Source organism: Perissodus microlepis, chromosome 6 (assembly GCF_051167445.1).
Source record: "Perissodus microlepis isolate ML-2025 ecotype Zambia chromosome 6, ASM5116744v1, whole genome shotgun sequence".
In the NCBI taxonomy this organism is placed as follows: Eukaryota; Metazoa; Chordata; class Actinopteri; order Cichliformes; family Cichlidae; genus Perissodus; species Perissodus microlepis.
The window spans coordinates 1,844,145-1,868,918 of NC_140466.1; the positions used below are offsets into that span (position 1 = coordinate 1,844,145).

General features: G+C 46.9%; 1 protein-coding gene across 4 annotated transcripts in view; it reads left to right on the forward strand.

Moving 5' to 3' along the window:
• sh3pxd2aa (SH3 and PX domains 2Aa) overlaps positions 1-24,774 on the forward strand; it is a 100,838-nt gene that overhangs the window by 16,182 nt on the left and 59,882 nt on the right. For all 4 annotated transcript variants that reach the window (XM_084930158.1, XM_084930157.1, XM_084930156.1 and 1 more), the window contains exons 3-5: positions 16,098-16,173; positions 18,068-18,144; positions 19,808-19,899. In XM_084930158.1, the coding sequence (XP_084786284.1) occupies positions 16,098-16,173; positions 18,068-18,144; positions 19,808-19,899 (245 nt within the window). The remainder of the gene's footprint in view (positions 1-16,097; positions 16,174-18,067; positions 18,145-19,807; positions 19,900-24,774) is intronic.

Sequence of the window (24,774 nt, forward strand, 5' to 3'; positions counted from 1 at the left end):
TCCAGTATCACTTTATTGGATGGTGTTTTTCTTCTGGCTGGAGCATGGCGTCGGCAGTTTTTCCCGACATTTCACTCGATGGCGTTTATGTTTAAATAATGAAAAGAGTCAAAGATAAACTGCTGCTGATGGAAGTCACAGACGTCACTATTGATTTGACATAGCATTTTAATCTAGCTGCCCTCACTATCTGGAACCAGTTTGCCAAACTGATTAATGCTGTGATTGGTGTCCAACCAGTAAATGAGCAGGGCTGATGTGGTCTGTCAAACCAGCATCCTTCCAGTGGTGTCTGGGCCGACTCTCAGAGATGGAGGAGCTCCGTCATCTTGAAAGTAGCAGCGTGCATCTCCTTCAGGATGATTTCTCGATGTCCCGGTGAAGCTTGTTGCTGTTGCAGACGCCGACGCCTCAGCTTTGACCAGCTCACGTTCATCAAGACGACTAAAACCCCAAATCCTCATAAATAGTTGGGCAGTTAAACTTTGTGTTTCACAGCTCGCTGGGCTCTGCTTGGTGGCAGTCATTGACAGTGTTTCCACTCGTCCTGGTCGAGCGCAGGGCTGTGATGCCACATGAGTTCACTCACCTGAAGCATAAGCACATACATGTGCACCAGTCCTCCTCATTGACTGGCTCTTGCTGGCTGCACGGATGTGGTTTTGACTCAGACCTGACTCGTGAGCAGCTCTGGCAGAAGTGCCTGAGTTAATCATCAGGAAACCGGGACAGCCCGGGTCAGCCAGCGGTCCCGGGAGGAAAGGTGGAATGATGATGATGAGGTGATGAAGCAGTGGAGAGCTGGAACATGAAAGCTTTAACGGTAAGTGACGGTACTGACGATTAAGATTCAAGCTGATGACGACGCGGTGATGCAGACGGAAGACGTGAGTATTCTGATCATCTGCGTTTCTTCGAGGTCACTTTTTACAAAACGGCCTTTTGTATTCCAGGAAGCCGCGAGGAGCGGGTGATGGCGCTCCGGGTGTCCTTGGGCCTCTGCTGAAATTTGTCTATTTAAAGCTGTGGCGTGGCTCTCCATGTGAAAGGAGGCCTCTGACTCACGCCTTTGCGAGGCTCTTCATTTGTACTCTGTCGGCACGCGCCTTCACAAGCACTCCTTTTCTTCTTTGTCCGAGTCCGCACTCACACGAGCTTCCCTACAGCTACTGAATGTGCGGCTCAGGGAGGTTTTCATGCTACGGCTTTCCAAAAATCCCTTTTATTAGTTGCTGAGTCTCAAGGCTGGAAGCAGCTTAACAGATGCTAGCAGCAGGTTTCTGGTAAAACGGCAGCGCGTATATATTCAGCACAGCAAATTACACAGTCGCTGTGGTCAAATCGCTTACAAAGAAGGTCACTGACTCGTGAATCTCTAACCTCTATGTGGGCTGTTTGATGGAAACGTGTGTCTAGACCGCGAGGCATTATCGGTATGCCATCCTCGAGGACAAACTGCTGAATGGACAGAGCGCGAGCTCAGCCTCGTTGTCCTTGAGGTGCTTTGTGGACGAACTGTAACTCAGCCCATTGTTTCAGGTCGAGGCTGCTTTATTTTATTTATGGGCGTGTGCGCCTGAGAGAAAAGAGAGAGGCAAAGGAAGGACACCTACACGCCAAACACTGGACGTGTCCCTCTGAGTTACAATCAAGCAGTTGAGAAGACGGCTACAGGCCGGGTCCTCACTGGACCCAGAGCAGAGGGGGGGGGAGTATGCAGCGTTTCCCACAGTCACAGCGAAGCGGTCGGGAGAGGGGCTAAATTTAGGATGAATGAGCACAGTTCATTTGTTTGTGGGACGTTTCCGTGGCTTGAAAAAGTCAGCAGTGTGACTGGAAGTGTTTCAAGGAGCGAGAGAGGCGGCAGAAGGAAGCGCGACAGTCGACATGAAACACGAAGCGTCTGTGCTGAGCAGAAATGCTCCGCGTGGTTAAGCTGAAGGCAACATGAAGTAGCCTTTATAATGAGCGCAAAGCCTCCAAACGCCAGCGTTTGTGTGTCGTCACCAGCAAACAGCCGGTTAACTGTTTCTGTGTCCTCACTGAGCTTCTGATTGCTCTCGCTCCCAGACACTGGCAGCATGAAGTGCATGCTGGGAGTTGATGGCTGCACGTCTGTCACTTATTCTGTTTTCATGCCATCTTGTGGCCCGACTCAGAGGTCAGTGCAGACTTCAAGCTCTATTTTTACAGTAGTTTTGTGTTTCTGTGCAGCTGTTTCCTCCCTCCTGCACTTCTTCTCCCGACTTCTGCCGGTTGCAATATTTGATTAGATACGGAGGCAGCCTGCAGATAAAAGGCCTCTGCTCGTTCCCACAGTGTGCTTCCTCTGTTTCCTTTGCTGCCTGTTACCTGCGATGTATGTGGTAGCTGACAGTTGGCTTTTCTTTCCTCTCTCTCCTCCACGCTCAGCTGGTCAGGTTTGTGTTTCTTCTCCGCCGCTGAGCTCGGAAGGAGACTCGATGAGAACTTGGGAGAGCTCCGGCAGCTTCACGCTGCGCTTTGAACAAAGAAGTTGCTCAAGGTTTTTTTTGCTTTTTCATTACATTTCTGCCCAAGAATGACGAGCCTCTGTTCACCGTTTGGTGAATAACACAGTATTTATTTTACACTCCTGCGGCGTCTGTTGTTCAGAGAGGGCGGGTGGCGTTCTCTGTATGTCCGGATATTGTTGAGCACAGAGCAGCTTTCACTGTTCAGTGACTGAACAACAGATGTTATCAGCAGTGGGGTGAAAAATAAATACATGAAGTATAAAACATGACTCGGGCTACTGGTGAGACTGAGACGTGGAGGAAGACTGTTTGGCCCATCTGAAGCAACGAGTGTGTTCAAACTTTATTTTGGGAGCTCGACAAACAGAAGACATTGTCATGACATCACTCCGACCGGGCTTCACAAACAGCTGATCGATCTGGGACTTGGTGCCCAAGCAAGAAGAACCAGGAGCTGGTGGAAGGAGACTGGAAAGTGCTCAGAGAGGCTTTGCAGGAACGCCATTCTGCAAAATCCTCAAACGACTGAGCCAATCAGGGCCTCAGTCTGTGAGGCGACTTGATCTGTGGTTGGTTGCTGGTGGGATGCAGGTCGAGGCTTGATTAATCCCGGCTGGGTCTAATGTTTAAAGACACGAACCCCCCCGTGACCCCACCACCGCAGATCGCTGAAGATGCATCCCAGAGAGATCATCTAGAAGATGGATAGATGCATCTTTCACGCGCTGCCGGGAAGCCGCTTCGCTTCAGGAACCAGATGGTGGGAATGTTTGCAGGAACGGGTCCCAGCTGAGTTGGGGGAGAGAGAACCGACGTGCAACCAGATGTTGTTGGTTTTGGTGGCGATGTTTAATGTCCACAAGCAAGAAGGGGACAAACTGAAGGGCCTGAGAGTGCTGCCAAATCAAAGACAGGAAGTAAAGCAACCAGCTCACAGGATGACTAAACTACAACCTGCTGACTCCTCGCCAGGAAGAAAGCACCACTGCCTTTGCTCCTGGTGTGTGCGCAGTGTGTGTCTAAACCCGGCCCAGCCTCAGGCAGCAGCGAGTAACTGCACCCAGTGTCTGCCTGTAGCATTTATGAACTGAATCACAGGCAGAAGGTGCACTGCTCACATTTAATCACAGCCCACCCTGAGTCACAGCCCTGTTGGGCTTAAATAGGGCAGCAACTAGGAGGACCCACTGATTGGTGGGTTGGACTCGGCTCCCTTCCAATCAGTAATAAGTGCAGCGAGGAAGCGGAGCGACTGGCAATAGCGTCATCGGGGCCAAACGACGGCACGGTAACATCTACACGTCCCCCAAATCACTGTGATAGTGGACGATTCCCCAGAACGGATATGAGTGGAACTGTGAGCCAAACTAAGAGACTGAGATCATTCACTTATTTAAGGTTGAACCAGTGAGCACGAGGCCCAGCAAGGCCGGGCGCAGGACTGCTCTTTGTGATAAACTACGCATAAAAATGATGCACCACTCGTGGTCAAAACGTCACTAATAACGCTTTGCAGCATGGAGATGCCGTTAGCATGACTTAACATCACGTTCTTTTTAATGGCCACCAGGGGGCAGTACCTGCGGTCCTGCGGCGTCACAGAGCAGTGGAGTTTATGCGCCCGTTTAAAGTCGCACTGAATAAAACATTAAGCACATTTGTAAATTATGATAATTCCAAGAGTCAGAAAGGAGATTATTCAGGATTCATACGCTAACGATTTATCACTCACGACTCATTAACCGAGGAGGGTGCTCAGTCTCTCATTTACTCAGGAGCTCATAGCAGGAATATGCAGCGGCTACATCCATGTGCCACACAGTGTGTCCTGCAAATTAGTGACATCAGGACTCCTCAGTTGTTACTAAGATTTGCTCTTTTCAGTTTTAAAATGTGGGCTCAAATATGCCCGACACAGTCTGCTGTTTGCCCTTTAATGCTATAAACGTGCTAAAGGAAACCTCAGTCTAATCCTGTGTATTTGAAAGTAAATCGAGCGTGCTTCCTTAATCTGACGCCATCTACGCTCTGCTAGCGCCTGGAACGTCTCCCATCAGTCATTCCAAACACAAACTTGTGCTGAATCCAGGACCGAAGTTCTCACAGTGCTCCTTATCTGCAGTATCGGTGGCCGGTCCCAGCACAGCTTTATCTCGCTGCCTGTAGCTTAATAAACAAGGACTGAGTAAACAGCAGGCAGGATAGGACACATGGGAGAGGTGGAGGTAGAGGAGCACAGAGATAACAGAAAATCTCTCACGCCGTCGTCTCCCTTTTTCGTTTGCCTCCCTCTGCACTTGTCACGTCTCCCCTGCTGCCTCACACTCCTCGTTCACATCAACTTCCTGCGACTTGTCGATCTGCGTCTCTGCCTGCATATCTGTTTTCTTCACCCGTCTCTGGCTCTGTGCAAAAATGCCTCCCTGGCTTCAACCTTCACCACCTGTGCGCCCTCCTATCTCCTCCCCAGCCGATCCAGCGCAGCTTCCAACCTCTCGGGGTCGAGCGCTTTCGCCAACTCGGCGCACATCTCGTCAGTTTGCGTGGATGTGCATGCACACGTTTGCCTGTGGGTGTATGCGTGACGCCTGAGTTGCTGGCGTTTTCTCCTGATTACCCAGGCAGTCTTTCTGCTACGGCGTGATCCAGTTTAACCCCGCGGGGACCTCTCCGTCTCAGCCGGATTACATTTTATAGTGCAGACACAGGAGGAGCTTTAAAGGAAATAAAAGACCTTTGAATTAAACCTCTTTAGCAAACCATGATACCATTTACACTTGGAAAGTTGGCCTCTGGAGGCTGACCCTATGGAGTTAATTATGTCCCTAAAAGGAAATGGTAAAAATGTGAGCGTGCAAATGAAAACAGCAACGCAAAAGTGTTACCGCTGCATAATAACAAACGTTTACATTTTAATGCACGGAAATATGCATGCACATTTTTGCAGCTTTGGCGTGATGGTCTCACCTGTTTGAGGATAGTAAGTTTTAGTATTCATTGATTAAATGTTTCACTATTGGGAACTTGATGTGGTGTGCTGCCTCTTCTATGGTTTAAGACACACAACTACAGTACTGTGCAAAAGGCTCAAGCACCTCTAATTTCTTTATATTTTGCTCTGAGCACGAGGCATAGGTGCATGGATGTGCTGAAACATGAGCATATATATATGAAAATCCACTGTAGAGGCAAAAACAGAGTTTGTCCAACTCTAACATGCTTGAAAGTTGATATTTGGTTCGAGCGCCTTTATTCTGCAGCACAGCTGGAAGTTTCTGAGGAATAGGAATAGTTGGGAGTAGTTCAGGAACAGTTTTGGACTGACGTTCAAAGGTCTTCTTTGGATGTTTCTGCCTTCTTGTTCTGTTCTCTGTCACGATGATCCGTCACTGCTTCATGATGCTGAAGTCTGGGCTCTGACGAAGCTGATCCGTGACTAGTATGTGTGTTTGGGATCATCGTGATGCTTTCCAGAATGAATTTTATGCTGGATCAGAATCTGATGGTATTTTCTCAGGTTCATGATTCCTTCAACTTTAATGAGATCTCCAGCACCTCTGGCTGAAGTGCAGCCCTGCACCGTGACCGAGCCTCCACCGTGTTTCAGCGATGTCTGCAGGCAGCTGCTGCTGTACCTCGCTCACGACCCTCCTTACATGTTGATTGCTCCCTCAGTTCTTGTGTAAGTTTCATACTTCAGCCTTTCCTCTCTGTGTCCAAGCCAGCCGCTCGTCCACGCAGACATTTCTGTTGAGGCTTCAGTGAGCAGTAGATGGATCAGCTGAAGGAACAGATCAGTCTGAGGTCTCTGTTTTCTTTATGATGTGATTTTTAGATACTATTCATGTGCTGTAGTTTTTTTTAGCTCTGTCACTTGTTCTGCTCTGTATGGACACGCTGCACACCGTGCTGAGACCAAGTTTGCAGCTAATAGCACTTCTGCAGTCACCGTGCTTCTGCAGAAATGCTATTTTATGCCTGTCAGACTGTGTTATCTTTGGCATTTTTCATAGTTTCAGCTAAAGAAATGGAAATGAATGATGTGTTTTTGGCTTCTCGTAACAAAGAGCCTAAAGATACAATTAAAACTTTGCCAGCTTTTCTCTTGTGTGTAGACTCGTTGGTTGATCTTCTGAGTTGGGGCCTTTTTATGGTTCGAGGAATGAGTGAAAAAGCAGCCAAAGTCCAGAGAAAACCGTGACAGACCTTCAAAAAACCTCCAACTATTACTCAACACCACAAAAATTATGCAAAAGATATGAAACCTTGCCCAGTTCTCATGAATGGGAGCAACTGGTTTTATAGTCACAGTTATAATTCTGGTCTCAGTGAGATTTTGTTTTCCGTTGGCGTGCTGTGCGTGACCACTGGTGGACATTAGCAGCAGGGTTGGTATTAGTTCACGGCACCAAGTCCACAAATGTGTAAAACACAACAGTTGGTCCAAAGTTTGATTTCACATAAAACTCTTTTATCCTCTCCACGAGTTCCTTGTGTATAAATAACTTGGCACCAATCAGGGACGGCTAATTCGAATCCACATTTTTCTGGTTTCTCCCACTTGGTTTCCAGTATTTTCTGCCTCCTGCTTCTCTCAGCCCACTCGTGGTTGTGTTCCAAACCTCACGTCTCATATACCATCCCCACCCTCAGCCATGCGGTGCACTGAGAACCAACACACACCGATCCACCCCGTAGGGAGGAGAATGAGGTTTAGCCACGCCGCCCGAGGTCGGTCCTGGCTGTCAGCATGGAAACTCTGGAGACCGCCAGCATGGCTAAATTAGGTCCTCAGCTGCTTTATTAGCGCTGAACTCTGGCTCAGGTGAGGGCCTCTCCTCTCTGCCTGTAGTGTAACTGTAAGCTGGCTGGCCTACTTTCTTAACCCAAACGAAACACGCCCATGTTCTTCGTCCTGGACCGAGGCTGCAGCTGCTCTAAAGAGCAAAGATATTGTTGGTTTAGGACTCAGCCAGGCTGCTGAAGCGATGACTGGCCTGAAAATGCCACTGGAGCATTTAGCCGGTGCCTCTATTAAATGTGAAAGGAGGTTAAACTGCTGGGTGCAAATAAAGGGCAGAGCTCGCAGGATAAAATAGTCACTCTTTGATTAATTTTGCCCTTCAAAACTGCTTTTTATTATGGATTAAACATCAAGTCGTCGCAGCTCAAACGCCGGTAAAATAAACTCTGTGAGGGGAAAAGCAAACAGCTTCTTTTCATTCTCTTTCGCACTCGGCGCACCGACTCGGTCTTCAGAGTTTTTCACAGCAAATGCTGTTTTATGTCTGGGATTAATGTATTTTTAATGGCCGTTTGTGAGCAAAGCACCCACTTGTCTGAACCTTAACACCGCTACTTGTGCCGAACTCTTGAGATAGACACGGAGAGGCGTGCGGATTGTTCGAGTGCCTCGCAAACCGCATTTTTCTGCCAAGCTTCACCTCCAGCACAGAGTTGACACAACTGGCAGTCCAGCTCACGAGTGCTTGGATGATATTACCCACTTCATCTTCAGCCGCCACGTGGAGTCGATTCAGAGTAAACTGCGCCGAATAGTCAAAGTTTCAGTCGTAATTTGTGGCCGCACGTTCACCTGCTGATCTTTAAAACCAGCTAAACCAGTAACTACTGGAGCCTGACGGATAGCCGATGTTTTTAGGCCGATACCGGCATTCAGTGATTTTAAAAATGGAAGCATCGATATATGAACCAGTTACACGACGCCTCCACAGCTCGGAGGTCAAATCATAGATGGGAGAGATTTTTAAACGGTCTTTTTGTCACATGACCAGACAAACTCCTGGCTGATTAAAACTGCAGAGATGAAAGCTTTAAAACTTCAGTGGGCTCTCCTCTTCCTCTAGATTCTGACAAAGCTGACAGCTGATTATATTTGGCCCTACATCCCAACTCTGGGTGGCTTTACCCCGGCTTCCAGGAACACTGGGAGGAACCTCGGAGACTGGGATATGTCCTTCAACACGTGCATTAAACAAATGTAGGACCGCTTCCAATCATCGACAGGATGATGCTAAAATTAGAAACATCTGCTCTCAGAGTGACTCTGTCGCCAAACGCTGCTCGGAGCAGATCGTCTGATTGTTGGCGTCTCTCAGTGCTGTCGGGTCTTTACTTTACTGTAAAGTACCCCGAGGTGACTGTTGCTGTAAATTGGTGCTAATAAGATAAACTGAATTGAGCTGATGTTGATTAATTGCTAAAAACTCATGGAAACCTAGTCTGTATGCTACCTAAGCTTGGTGAGGGACCTGCAGACGTTACACCTCGCACAGCTTCCTAAAACCGCAAACATGCTTTAGCGCAGCATGCAGGAATATGACGCAAAGCTAACATTTTTATATCAGAGTTATTAGAGACACGATGCTCGGTGCTCATGTGGGACTACAGAAGAGGCAGAAAGATGCTGTCTGAAGCCCTTTAATGTTGCAAAGATTAGAGGTCTTCCTGTTGGTCTGATTGTGAGTATTTGCGTGACTGCAGATGCCACAAGGAGTTGAGATAAGCTGGACTTCCGGTTCATCCTCTAGAGAAAACAGGATCTCATTCCAGTGAGGGAGTTTCCCGGTCAGAGTCCATTTCTCGAGCCTTGTTCCAAAGCTCACAGCGGGCCCTGCAGCCCGGGGTTGGGTAGTGATGACAGAGCGACTGCAGATGGACGAACATCAACACACGCCCGCACCTGTTGTCGTACTGAAAGCGAGGGGAGCCCGGCTCGCCACGTGGGGTTAAACACCCTGCGGCGTTGACATATTCATGAACAGAGGCTCAACTTTGAGACAAATCCAAGCCCCCCGCTTTACTCCCACGCATGCATTCGCTGCTTAAAGCGTTCAGGAATCCAGCATATCATGTTCCGACCTGATCTAATGCGCCCACCGCGGGCAGCGATCTGTCCGGATCTGCTGCCAGGGTGCCGGTCTAAATTTAGAGACACACTGTGAGTGATTGTGGTTGGAAAGGAACGCCTTCCCTCCACAATCTGAGACATGTGCCTCTCTGAAACTGAACACTGCTGGGTGCTAATGCATGCTCATGCTTGATTCATGTGCTCCATTAGTTTCTGCTCGTTGGATTCGAGCTGTGATGAAATAAAGATTTCAGGAGGCTTTCTAATGGAGACCCGCCATGTTTCTCCTTGTTTTCTGTCATAATGGTGAATCTTTTTATTAAACACGTCCAGATTTTCAATTAATGAGGTCGACATTTGACCCAAAAGCTCAGGTTACACACTGCTCGCTTCTGTTTGGGAGGGGCAGCCAATCAGAAGAGGGTTGGCTTGAAGAAGGAGGAGCTTGTTTCAAACAGTTAAACAAACGAAGGGTTGCATTCATGTACATAAGGATTATTTTGAACTGTGAGTCATGCCGAGCTTCTCTGGTAGCGTCCGAGTAATAAAATCTGGACCTGGGAATGAGCAGAAGGAATCTGACAGCTCCGGGGTGTAAAAGCGAGCGCCAGCATGTTCACTTTGTCTGTGACGGGATGTTTGCATACTGACACGACAGCGAGAGCAGCGACCTTATCGTGCGCTCGCCAGTGAGGAGAAGCATGCTCAAGCCTGCGGCCTCACTCAGCAGATCACATGGTTGCTTTGTCGGGACAGTCATGAGTTGTTCCAGAAGTTCGTGTGTGTGTGTGTGTGTGTGTGTGTGTGTGTATTTCCATTCCACTCCTGCAGAGCTCGGGGTAAACCTACATCACCCACAACAGGAAGTGAGGCATCAGTTGGCTGTAATGGCGCTGTGGCATCCCCCAAGTTTGTGCCAAGTGACTCTCGCAGCTCCTTACAGAGCGGCTCTATTCTTAGCACATGTGCATGAAGCAGAGCTGCTGTTAGTCTCTGAGCCCGTCGTTCCTGAACGAAGCTGAACTGAACGAACACTAAAGTGAGACTAAAGCGCTCTTGTAATAACTGTATCGCTGCTAAAGCTACGTGGACCAAACGCTGAGCTGGAACGTTCTCTTGAAGGTGGATGTTTCCATGTTTTCAGAGACAGATGTCTTCAGGTTTCATGTGGATAAGATGAGCGACCTCTGCTGGTCACAGTTACATCTTCCTGCTTTGTCTCTGTTTTAGTCACCAAATGATGGAGCACATTATATGATTTTTTTCTTTAGTCGACTAAATGAATGAATAAACAGTTGAATCATGGTGAAACAAATGTATTACTGGAGCCTCTTCATCATTGCCCAGTTCATTTTCGAGAACAGTCCAGTCCTGCGTCTCTATGCTAGCCACAGAGGCTGAAGTGCATCCAAATATATTTCTAAATATCTCGATTTTCTGACTCGGTTTGTCAGCTGTAGAACAGAATTGGGGGAAGAGGACTGAATTCTGCTTTTATAGGCAAAGTTTAATAAGCTACACTTCCTCAGTGACTGTGTGGAAATCAAAGATGGACAGCGATGTTTACGGCTCTACAAAATTCAAACTGCCTTGATGTTTTTATGAATTCAGCCATTGCACATGTCAGCCCTGTGGGTCCCTGATTGGTGGAAATTCTCGTGCAATCAGCGCACACAGACTCTCCTGATTATTAGAGACTGTTGATGATAAATGTTAGTTTTCTATCTGCATTCTGTTTGCCGTCATCCTAAAAAGAGGCAAAATAACTCAGTGGATATTTCACTTACCCACAGGTGTAGTCCGGCGTCATTAATGGTGGACGGTTTACTTTCACTCACGCACAGGACGAGCAGTCAGCGTTCACGTGTGTTAGTTAAATAGAGACACAACATGTCTAATATTGTGGCTGTGACCATCAGTGATTAGGTTTTAGATCTCACCCTGGGTCAGCACACCTGAATCACATGATTAATAATAATAATAATAAACTTCATTTATAAAGCACACTTAAAAACCAAGGGTATGCCACGGTGCTTAACAAGTAAGATAGAGAATAGGAGGAGGATAATAGAAATAGGACCAAAGCAAGTACTAAGTATGCAAGCAGGTAGCTGTCACTGATACACAGGAAAGCAACAGGTACAGAGCAAACAAGAATTTAAATGAGCATAAAAGTGCATGATATAAAATCATAAAAGAAATATTAACTAGAGGGAAAGGCAAGATTGAATAAGTGGGTTTTTAGTCGTGATTTGAACAGTGCAATGGAATCAGATGCGCGGAGGTCGAGAGGAAGGTTATTCCACAGTCCCGGGGCAGCCGGAGCAAACGCTCTATTAATAGTTTTGAATGTAAGGAGTAATATTTTAAATTGAATACGGTACTTTATGGGCAGCCAATGCAAGCTAGCTAGGACAGGAGTAATATGGCAAAATTTCCTGGTACCAGTCAAGAGGCGGGCTGCTGCATTTTGGACTGTTTGCAGTCTAAGAAGAAGAGCAGAGGGAAGACCGTAGTGCAAAGAGTTACAATAATCCAACCTGGAGGTCACAAAAGCGTGAATAAGCTTCTCCAGGTCCTCGTGCGGAACATAATGCCTAGCCTTAGAGATAAGGCGCAGTTGGTGGAAGCTAGATCTCACTACAGCAGACACTTGCTTATCGAGTTTGAGCGAGCTATCCGGCAGTACACCCAAGTTACTGACATAGTCACAGGAAGAGCTAGCAAAGGAACCCAGGGCAGCACAGAGTTGGGCACGAGGGATTTTACTGTTGAACACCACAGTCTCAGTCTTCTTATCGTTTAAAACGAGGGAATTACTCAGGAACCATTCTTTGACCTCCCGCATGCATTCTTGAAAGTAGTGCAGGGACACAGCAAGGTCGTCAGTAAGTTCAAAATAGATCTGTATGTCGTCGGCATAACTGGAAGGCGATATTGTATTTTTCAAAGATGATTAGTTCATTGCCAGGCCTCTGGAGAACTTAAAGACATGTTGAGGAGGTCATTTAGCCGTTTAAATCAGCTGTGTTGGATCAAGGACACATCTAAACCTGCAGGACACCGGCCCTCGAGGCCTGGAGGTCCCCACCCCTGCTCCAGCCGATGTGCTTTGTCCAGTGTTTTCCTTCAGTTACCTGTGTCAGTACAGAGTCTTCCTCCATGGCCTACATGCTCGTCTTGGTATGAGAAGTAGCTACACCCTCACACACACAGACATTGGGAAAGCCGTTCAGCATTATTGGGTTTAGGAGGCAGGAGTCTGTCTTTTCACAGAGATGTATGAAATGTATTTTAGAACGCCTGACGTTAAAGTCACGATGGGAAACACAAGCAGAGTCACTGATAAAGGCTTTCTGTATAAAGTGGGACTGACCCCACTCATGTCGTCGCTGAAGGAGCTCGGCTGCTATTTTTGCGCTGCTTCATTTTCAAGGTTTTGTTTTGGACTCTAAATCCAGAGCTGCTGAATTGTAGTCCCGAGGCCGTCTCAGGACTACAGACCACCTTCTCAGTAACTACACTGATCACGTTTATGCTTTTAGCTCATGTGTTAATGTGGAAATAAGACGAGCGTCAGCGCGAGCCGGACAGTAAGCATTACATCATCGCATCCTGGATTCTCTCTGAGGGGAGACGAAGAAGAATCTTTTTTTTTTTTTACCTGACTCCCAACATTTCCACCAGTGGTCCAGAGCTGCACCGCATCATCCAATCACATCTCTTCACAACTCTTCTTCACACTCTCTCTCTGCTGGTTACCAAGGAGACAGTGGAGTCTGAGAAGTGGAGCGATGGTTTGGCGTGGATGTGTTTCTTTCTTTCCTTTCTCTTTTGGCATCCTCAGAGTGGAATTTTACCACCTGGACTCCTGATCGTCTGCTATCGTGCTGCAAACGTGCACGCTCGCAGGCCGTGCACGTGCAGCCTGTGTGCATGCATCCATGTAAAAGAGCAGTTGCGCCCGTGGTTGTGTCACCTGATCCCCGCCGTCCCACCTGTTCTCACCATTCTCTCTCCCTCGGTGATCCTGTAACTCCCGGCAGGTCGTGAGCACGCTCTCTCCTGCCAGGAATCTGTCAGCGGCGACAGGAAAACGTGTATTTCAGGACAAGCTTCGACCAGCCGGAGAGCATCTCGAGTAATGAGCTGACCTTGATCCGAGTGGATCAGTTCAGGCTGCACCGGCAGTGTTTGAAAAGGAGGGTAATTAGTTTGAACTGAGAAAGAAAGCTGACATGACGAGCCTTACGGTTACATCTGTCCTCTCAGTGTGTCGCACCTGCACGCAGGTGAGCACGTGCTGCACCTTACATCTTTGCCTTCATTAAGAAAGCGGAAACGGTGGCACAGTCACACTTCAAACCTGCGAGTTCAGCATCGGTGAAATGTTTGGGGGCCGTCCATCATCCATCCGTGTGTCACGGACACAGATCTTGTGAGCAGGATCCAAACCGTAAGAGTTGGGCATGGTCAGTGGATGAGTGGGAAAAAATAAGACAGGAATTCAATGAAAAGGTGGAGGCAGACTGACAGATGGACGGGGGAAATGGGATCAGGCGACGGATGTTTCCGGAGTGGGCGTTGGGGATTAGTGCGAGTGTTTTCTGGGTATCTTCTTGCATCCAGAGACCCACCCGGCTGTTTGCTCGCTCGGTTCCCCGAGGTCTCTTACAGCTTTCAGCCATCACACACAGACACGGCCAACAGCTCCCATCGCCTGTTATACCTCTTTATGGACTTCAGCCCCCTACACACACGTGCACACACACACGTGCACACACACACGTGCACACACACACGTGCACACACACACGTGCACACACACGTGCACACATGCTCCGTGCACACATGCTCCTTCCCGTCTCTGATTCTGTAGGATCTGTTTGCTGCAGTGCTGTGCAGCCTCCTCACCCTCTGCATCTGTCCTCTGCTGTTTTTGCTTTCTCTCTAATCTTGATTGATCTATTTGAAGAGTGGAAAAGAGCAGGAATCTGCTGCGTTCTCCTCTTTCTCTTGACTTTCTCCTGTTTTTGTTTTTTCTCTGTCTTAATGCTTTGCTCTGCACGCTCCCTCTCTCTGCGCCTCCTGCTCTGGTGTCAGCACTTCTCTCACCGTCTTCATGTCGTTCATGCTGGTTTGACCCCCGTGAACCCCGCGGCTCAGTGGACTTGTTTTGTTTTTTTTATTGATACCAGCGTGCAGCTTTGGGACTGAGGTGTGACGCTCGATATGATGCACAATCACCCCTGAGCAGAAAAACTGTTTTGTGATGGTAAAGAAGCGTTTTTAGTAGATTAAAAGGTAGTTACTGTTTTGACTGAGGCTCTTACTTCATATTTAAGAGTTACCTTCATTCTTTTTGTTTGGGAGACTCAGAGGAGGAAGTTTGGTATCAGCAATACGTTTGCTGCTAACATGTTCCAGCAGCTAACGTATTGCTGATACAAAGAGATGCTTAATGTGTTGAACAGACACTACTGTGGTGATGCTAAGCTAACTGCTACTGGTCTTTGTCCTCATGTTAAACCATTGTCTTTTTTTTTCTTTTCTTAAACCTGATTGGTTACCAATGTGGTAGCTGGGATAGGCTCCACCCTGTGCTGTGGGTGTTTATGTTAGCTTAGCTTAGGTTAGCATAGCATAGAAACAAAACAGAAACTTGGCAGCGTCAGGTCTTAACCTACATCTGCACTTTATCTGACGATTTAATCGCCATTGACTGTGATTCACCTTCATATCTTCCTTTTAAAAAGGAGTTTTTTCTCACCACTGTTGCCAACTGCTTGCTTGTATGTTGCTGTTATATGATTGGAGGGTCTTCACCTTACAACAAAAAGCACCTTGAAGCAACTGCTGTTGGAATACAAATAAATACATTTATTAAAATAAAAGTGAATTGAATTCATGTCCAGGGTTGGTTTATAGCGTTTACCTTTTTGTGGCTGCTGTGACAGTATTGCATCGTTTCCCAACTGTATGGTGTTTGAGAGACTGAGTGTGCACACAGGAGTGAGCACCTCATTGATTTCTTTGATTAATAAATATTAAATTTGTGACAATAAATCAGCTGCCTCTCCACTTTCTTTCTGATCGTGTGTCATTGTCTTGGATAACTGATCTAAATCTTTAAGTTCAGTTTTGCGTTACTCTTTATCCCCCAGTGTTCCTCCTGCATGGTGTTTTGTCTTTACATCCACACATGCACAGCAGATCGTGTGCATTTATACTTGTATGAACACACGGCTAAAGATTTACTGCTGCAGAGGCCTGAGGCTGAGCCTAACCCATTTTTCTATATAAATAATTAATGACAGTCAAACATTTTTGAATGTTGCTCACAAATAAGGAAACAGTTTATGTCTCTATAACTAGAGCCAAAAAAGTAACATGCACACAAGCTGACGTCTAAGACGTTTTGCTTTTAAGGAATGCCATCCTGGAATGATTTCATGCAGGGTCGTTTATCTTTGTTTTTTCTCAGTGTCGGTGAAAATGATCTCTGAAGCTGCTCTCAGGAATATATTTGAGCTAAAGAGCTTGGCTAGCTGTGTTTATGCTAAGCTAATTGCCTCCCGGCTTCAGGTTTATACTCGACATGACACACGAGATTGATATCGATCTTTCTTATCTCGCGCCCAGGAGAGACGATCACTACGAGATGATTCCTAAAACGTGAAGCTGAGCCGAACATAAAACTAAAGCCGTTTCCTCTCCTCGTGTTTCCACAGATGCAGATACTCGACAAGTTCCCAATTGAGGGAGGGCAAAAAGACCCGAAGAAGAGGATCATCCCATTTCTCCCAGGTGATAGCCTGCTCCTGAGCTCTCGTTATCTGAACAGGCTCCCATATTAATAATGTATGACTGGCACTCGCAGGGCGTCTGTGTGTGTGTGTGTGTGTGTGTGTGTGTGTGTGTGTGTGTGTGTGTGTGTGTGTGTGTGTTTTACTGCTGATGAGGCATTATCTGTGACTTTCAAATCTCAGCTGTGTTTTCGTGCCTGTGCGTCTGTGTGATGTTAATTTTTGGATGTGGAGAGCGTGTGAGTCACATTATGATCGTGCATGAATGTGATTACTTGATTATGCTGTGCTCGCGTGTCTCTGTGTGTGTGAGATCGACAACACGCACACACACTTGTCTCTCCTCACATTCAGGTTGATGGTGACCTGCAGCGCTGGGCACGATGCTGCATGTGTGTGTCCACCTGTGTGTGTCCACCTGTGTGTGTCCACCTGTGTGTGTCCACCTGTGTGTGTCCTCCATGTAGATTCTCCAGCTCCGTGTGTGCTCAGGCAGTAAAAGGCTTCTGCGTGTTCACAGCAGTTTATTTTGGTAACCGCTGGTAACCGCTCTCCCCCCCCCCCCCCCCCCCCCCCCCCCCCCCACAGCCCTCCTCATCCTCACACTCACAAACAAAACCAATCTGGAAACCCACCAAACACAAACCTCCCACTTTGCTAGAAAGCCAGTGGCGCCACATGCAAACATAACCGACTGTCTGCGGATGCACGCTCAGCTCGGACTCTTAATGGACTCTTTCAGTCCGAAGTTGCAGGACAACATTTTAGTTTCAGAGCTCGGCAATAAAAAAAAAAAAAGAAATCACCAAGCGTGCAGTTTTTCTACTGTTTTGTGTATGGAAGCCAAAAAGCGCCAAAAAAGATTTGATTATTAAATAAATGCAAAAACAAGGGTGTTTGGGAGCCCACACGGTGAGTGGGTTTAAATTTGTTTATATTGAAGAGGATGCTCACGGCCCCACAGCGGGGACTGTGGATACGTTCAACATATAAGGTCCACTTAACTTCAAACCATTCTCCTGTCGCCACACTGAGCTCTCAGAGATCTTCTGCTAATGATCACGTTGTTTCCCTGAGCCGATTGGTCAGTGAGCAGCTGTTTAATGTGTGCTGAGCTCCTCGTTGGCTCAGAGGCAGCTCAAGTCAGAGGTGAAACACCTGCACAGGACCAGAGACGGTAACTTGGAGACTTTAGATTCTGTAGAGAGAATAAGTGCAGTTAGATGGTGTTTAAGGTCAAACTTTTCAGGTTGCAGTGAAACAGTCATGTTGTTGTGGCCTCTGGGTCATTTTTCTGGGATCAACTGAAAAGGATCATTTACAAAAGTGCGACTGTAGTGAAAGTTACTGTATGATTTTTGCATTTATATTCTGGTATCACTGCATGTCTTCATGCAGCATTTAGCATTTGAAAATGTCTGCTTCTCTTTACCGCGTGTGTGTGTGTGTGTGTGTGTGTGTGTGAGTGTGCGTCACAGTGTTGACTGAAGCCTCGTTGCTGTTGTTGCTGTAACATCACATTAATGCTGCTCCAGGTCCAACGTTGCACTGTTTTTGTAACTCACGGGGAAAATGGGACTAAAGTCTGTGCTGGAGGATTCCCCTTTAAACAGTAATTCCAGGGTTCCTCACACAACAGAGTGCACGACCCCGGGCCTGCCGGGGTGGGGGGGTGACACAGCTGGAGCCCGGAGTGTGGGCCTGAGATGTCATTCATTACTGACATCTCCTGACAGGTCTGAGTATTACAGGAAGCTTTGGCTGCTCTGCAGAATCAGCGTAAATGTGTATTTTTAGGGATGCTGTGCATGTCTCCAGTATTTACTCTTCTCCTTTCCTCTGTTGGCCGTCACCTCCATCCTTATTATTTTTTGTCCCCTTTCCTCCCCTTCCAGGCAAAATCCTGTTCCGGAGGAGTCATGTGCGAGACGTGGCCATGAAGCGGCTGCGTTTCATCGATGACTACTGCAGGGTAAACGTCCCTCAGCTTCTCGTCTGTCTGTGGGGGGGCATCCCCGAGCCTGTCAGGGGTCGAGGGTCACGATCCGTGCTGGGGGGGGGTGCATAAAACTTGCACACCTTAACCCTGGAGAACCCATGGGGTCAGAGCCGACCCCATTGGTTTTCTAGGGAAACCATGGGGTCAGATTTGACCCCATGGGTTAAACTGACCTCCATTATTTTAAAGTCCATCTTGCTAACGACCTCGTCCCCTCGTTTGCTGGTTTTGTTTCCAGCAACAAAATCAACATAAAAGCGACGAGCGTTTGTAGTCCTGCAGCTCCAGAGTGACTTTCCTTATCACTTCCTGTTCCCACTCTTATTAGTTTTTTTAATCCTCCATCGTGCCCTCCCCCTCTTCCTTCCTTCCTTCCTCTTGGCTCAAAGCTGCACGAGCAGAAGGGAGATTCAGGCTCTGATGTTTGTCTCACGCATAATTATGCAGCAGTATTCCTCGCCTGTGTCAGGCAGGGTTACCCACAGCATTAGCTCAGTAATTGGGACTAGTTTAAGAAGCAGTTCCACACATGTGAAGTGAAGCTGGTCCTCAGCTCAGCACAGGCGAAGGTTCACACAAAAGCCTTTTCATTATCCAAATAACCTAAAGCGCTCCAGTGTTTACAGTTGCTACAGCGAGCTGGTGTTTTTCAGCCAGCACGCCGCACTGTTTACTTCCTGCATCCTGTTTATGAGGCAAACACAGAGGAAGAGAAATTATTCTCCAAGGATGGGCTCCCCGGAGCCTGCAGGGTGGAAACCCGGCCGGCTGCGGGTGCACGTGGCCTCTGCTGTGGATAATATAGGATCGGATGAATGAAACATGAAGGCAGCTCAGACTGTGGCAATTTAAATAAAAAGCCTACGCCGTACATATGTTGTGTATATTTCACGGTCCAGCACGCCGAGCTGTACGAGAGTCACTCCTGCAGCTGGAGCCAGTCACATCATTAAATATAGATATTTAGACTGACATGTGATCCTGTCTCTGACTGCGGGCTGCTTCTGTGTATGAACAGTGATTGATTGTGTGTTTGTGTTCTGCAGATGTGTAGCCAAGCACACACATGCAGTAGTCTGTATCATTCAGCTTATATTGAAACCTTAAATATAAAACAGTCGCTCCAGAAACAGAGATCTAAATTTAAGCTGGTGTTATTTTTATTTATAGCACTCAGTGGGAGAAATACAAGCTGCACATAACTCTGCTATATTTTCACTTTATAGAGATTGAAGTCCAATAATCTGCTGTATGTCTGAGAGCTGGTGCCTTAGGCCTGCAGTGTCTCTACTGACCAGCAGGGGGCGCTGACTCTGAATGCCGATGATTCTAACTCTACTCATTATTCTGATGAGTTTATTAGCTCGATCGCTATTTTCAAGTCTTGCTGAATACAACATAATGTGCGTTTTGTAATTTATTGTCCCGTTTAGAGCTGAGAAAGGATGAATCAGGGTTTGCTTTGAAGTCTCTCCTGTATGATTCTTCATTAATCTTTTCTATACAGGTCGTGCTTTAATATAATAAACAGTTTTGATTTAAACTCAAACTTATTTTCAAGCTGCTCAGGTAGAGTCTGAGGATGAAACTGTGGAGCGTCTTCGGAGAGGCGCTCACTGTCACTCTCTCTCTGCAGGCGCTGGTGCGACTCCCTCCTCAGATTTCTCAGAGCGAAGAGGTGCTGCGCTTCTTCGAGACGAAGGCTGAGGACATCAACCCCCCCGTGGAGTGAGTGAAGCACACTGTGGACAAACACCGCACACACAGGTTCTGTATAGGCTAATCCGCTGGCTAATTTCTGTAGCTGAATCAGCTTTACACACCTTTCCAGGTGAGAGTGGGTGTGGCTTAGATTGGCATCACTTTTAAAGGAGGGCTATGACGTCAGCATTATCAAACTTGACGTGTCGCTCTTCCTCTCAAAGATGAAGAGTCCAGCTGGTGTCATGTGTGGCGTCACTGTTAGCTGAGCGTAGCTAACATCAGCTACTGTTTGCTAGCTTTACTCTATGACAATTCCATTGTTTGTCACTAAGCTAAATGTTGTTATTAAAGCAGCTGAAAGTGTTGGCAAAGTGAAAATATGTCGTTTTCCTGGTTAATTAGCAACATTTTGATAACCATCCGCTGCATTAGCATGTAGCTAACTGTACACACTTCATGGCAAAGGAAGCTAAAATCATTTAGATGGTCATGCTAATTAGCGTGTAATTTGTTGTAGAAACACTCGTGTGAAACAGGAAGTTTTTACTGTTTCTTGGTCAAATAAACTACAAATCCACACAGGAAGTTGAGCGTAGCATGTTGATTAGATTGTACAGGTTTACAGCCGAGATGCCGCCACAGGAAAGGCAGCTTGTTTGCTCTGCCTCCAGCCTGGATTAGTCTATGCAGTACACACACACACACACACACACACACACACACGTGCATGTAGACACTGTAAATTGCTGGCACTAATTCCATTGCGCTGCATGCAAACATGATGCTAAACGACGGAGTAAATCTCGTGTGTTGATTGATAATGTTCAGCTCAGATGTTCCAGTACTCCCAGCACTCACTGGCTCAGCTCATTGCCTCTCTGTCTGTTCTCGCTTTCTAGTCTATTCCCAGTTCGGCGCTTTCTCACAGAGTTCGTTAAAACCTCCTAGCAGGCCAGGCGGAGAGGAAGGGAGGGCTGTTGTAGGGAGAGCGGTTGATGGATGTGAGTGTGGGAGGAGGAGAATGACTGGTTTCATAGCAGGAGATGGCCCCTTTGGGTAGTTGTTAATTAGAGAACGCTCTCCTCTCCAAACCTCAAATGCCAGTATCACAGTATTCACTGGTAATGTGCTCCTGTATGCACTGAGACAGCTGTGCCGCTCCTGCTCCATCCTGGCTCCTCTTCTCTGCACGCCTTGCTCACTGACCTCTTGCTTTCCTGTGTTTGCAGTAACGGAGCGTCTCTCCTCGCTCATTTTCCTCCTCCTCCTCTAACTCTTTGTGTCTAACTCACGCTCGTAAATTCAAGTGTGCTTAATTGACGAGACGGCTCAAGGTTACAAACAACGGCGCCGACACGGTCGTTCTTCGCTCAGCTTTGGTCCCCTCGCCGTCCACACTCTGTCACACCTGCGTTCTCATCTCTCCCGTTTTTCTCATTTGACTTCTGCTCCTCCTCCTCTCTCCTGTATGCCCAGTGCATTAAGAAATCCCATTAATCTTGTTGCCAGAGTATGTGGGAGATGAAGTCATACATGTGGAGCATCAATAATGTGTGCAAGCACTGACCTCATCACACGCAGCCTGTTATCCTCCATCTGTTACACACAGCGGTATGCAGAATTACTTTGAATACTTAATTTAGCTCCTCGGCAACTGAACGGATGCCAAAACAAGAAGCAGCGCATGAAAGTTGTTAAAGGACTTTCAAGGATGTACGAAACACCGACTAACAAAGTGCACTAGGCGAAGTCTGTGCACACAGAATGAACGGGGGTACAAAGGTTGACCCCTGAGGAACGCCATGATTAAGTGCTGCAAACCTTTGCTTACGTAGCGTGCATTTCAAACCTACAGCTGCCACTGAGCAGAGCTACAGTCAGACGAGCAGCAGGGGTGAGCAGCTGCAGTTCCTCCAGTGGCCACTTGGAGGTCGGCTCTAAAAGTGAGTCAGTCTTCATAGACTCCATGTATAGATTTCCCACTTCATAGCAACCATATAGATGATTATGTTTATTATTTTGACTAACTTGTCTGTATTTTGTTAAGGCTTAAAGTTGTTGTAGTCCCACTGAGTGACAGGTGTAGCTGCTAGCTCTCTGCTAAGCTACACCTCAGCTAACTGGGTCCCTGAACTGGACCAGTTCACGTGTTTGTGCTGTTGGAGCCTTTTGGAGCATTTTAATGACATCATGTGACCAATAATATGGCTGCTGCGAGGTTACTATAGTGACAGACCTTTACAGAAATCTGTGCTTCAGTTTTGGTGAGTGAAATTCAAGGATTTGAATTGGATGTTACAGAACACTAATTAGCAGGCATTTGTTATTATTATTATTATTATTATTGGAGCTAGCTAATAGCATAGCAGTCCAGCCTCCTCCAACATGGTCAGTGATGTCTTTTAAAAAAGCCACATGGCTGTTAGAGCTGAGGATAAAAGAAAGAAACACCTGCTTTGTTGCTCTGCATGGAGATTCAGTTGGACTTTAAAATGAAAATGTGATTTTTATGGCAGCTCTGTGTTTACAGGAAGCGCAGCTAGGACAAAAATCTGAAAAGCACTTTTCTTTCCTGCTTTCACAGCTGTAAATTAAAAGGAAATGCATTTCCCATCAGAGTAGAACATCGCAGCACAGTTTCCCTTTTATTTCACCACAAGATGAAATAAAAGGGAAATTTAATTGTAACAACCAGCTGTTCATCCTTACAGAGGGCTCTCTTTCTAATCTCCCTGCCTTTTACCAAGGAACCATTTAATTTGGGTATTTCATAAGAAGAAAGCCAAATCAATACATTAATATTTAAAAACAATCAATGTGCCCAGCGTCAGGGCAACGAAAACCACATTTGAACTCATTTTCCAGTGAAAAAAGCAAAGTCTCATTTATATTCATTGATCACGTTCAGATTGAAACCAGCTATAAATCATAAGTGAATCTAAATGGAAACACACGCTCATTTAAGGTTTATGCATGAAATTTTCTTGAACGTGGCTGTGGAACGACGGAGCTCGCAGGATGTGAGGAAGCGCTGCACTTCGGGTAGATTTGGATCAAATGGAGCTCCAACCTCTCCTGGCTGCTCGGTGTCCCTGCAGGCGCTCGCGCCGCCTTAATAACAGGAGGAAATACTCAGGAGGGTGAAGCGCCCGCCGTCTGCTTTAACAAATAGCTCTGCTCGGTTAGTTAGACGTCGTGATCCAGACGACTCGACTTGTGTCTCGGCTAAATTGGATGGGCTCCTTTCATTCCCTACCCATAATGCATCTGCTAAATGAAAATAAACCATGGGGGAGGGGGTGTTCGGCAACCAGAGTGGCCATTGATTCCAAGCCATGATTGGACAGTGTGTGTTTGTGTGCCACAGAGAGTGCTGTGGAAGAAGAAGAAAGGCGGCCGAGCAGCCGTGTGAACACACCCTGCTGTGTGTGTGTGTGTGTGCGTGTGCGTGTGCGTGTGTGTGTGCGTGTGTGTGTGTGTGTGTGTGTGTGTGTGTGTGTGTGCGTGTGCGTGTGTGTGTGCGCGTGTGTGTGTGTGCGTGTGTGTGTGTGTGTGCACTTTCACGAGTCAGGTTTTTAGATCAGCTTTGGACACTCTTTGTTTTCACTGCCTGCTTCACTCTGTCGTCACCCGGAGCTTTTCCAGCAGTTTTCCAAGGAACCATCTGCAGAATTAAACGGAAACCTCACCAGCAGGGGGCAGCGCTTTACTAGTGGATATTTCTTTGTACCTGCCCCCAGCCTGCCTGTAAATACGAATGTGTAGGGATACAGTGACTCACTGCATGACACAAAAGTACCGTCTGGTTGTTTCAGATCTCTTCAACAGGAGTCACAGACTCTGGGACATAAAGTCACATTTTAAAGGTTTTCAAACTAATTTAAACACATACATTTAAAATTGGGACTTCCGGGCACCTGTTGGCAACTTTTCTGCCAATCTGTAGTCCAGCAGGACCCAAACATCCTCAGCTGATCGAAGGCGAGGCTGCCTGGTGGAGCAAGGTGGCCTCATCCATTTTTATATGGTAGCACCTCTGCAGACTATCGAGTATTAAATAACAAGCAGCAGGAATAAACCACCAACACTCGGACACCCTCAAACTAAAACTCTCACACTGGGGCTCTTAGGAGTCCGTCGAAGGTTCAGGTGTGTACAGTAGTGGTTTCCTAGCAGCAGCTGAGACGATGTAATGAAGGATTTGATGCTTTTTGCAGCTGAACTTGAAGAAACGTTTAAAGTCGTTGAGTTTTTTGGGACCTTCATGTCTTAAGTTAAAGATGGGCTGTTGCTTCTCGCTATGAAATGGATTCCAGCAGTACCTGAGCGGTTTGCAAAACCAGCTCATTACAGCAGAGAGTGCAGGAAACCCCACAGTAACTATTGACGGGGCTCCTGTGGTGATGGTCAGATTTCAGACACTGCAAACCTGCGGTGAAGGTAAACGATGGCTGCTCGGAGGAATCTGAATCATCTGTGTTTGTTGTGTTATTGCTCAGTTCGGCTTTCCTCTGATCACTCCCACAAAACTAACAAGTCTGCTCGTCTACTTCCTGTCACTTTCACACATTAATTTCTTTAAAGCAGAATTTTTGAGCAGTTTTATAATATTTCAGAAATTGTAGCCAAAAAATGTTAAATGTTTCAAATCACTGGACCAGCCAGCTTTGATGCTTCATTTTTCATGACCTATTTAATCCAAATATGAGAGGTCTTGAACTATTTGTTAATAAGCCTAAAATATTGATGTGGATTAACCGGAGGATTCTGGCTCCCGCAGACGAGAGCGAATCACCAGAGACTCCACTGAGCAGCATCCACTCGCACTGCTGCTTCCCCGGCTGCTGACGAGAGCGTTAGCATTACAGCCAAGAGTTATTTTAGCCTTTTGTCAAGAAT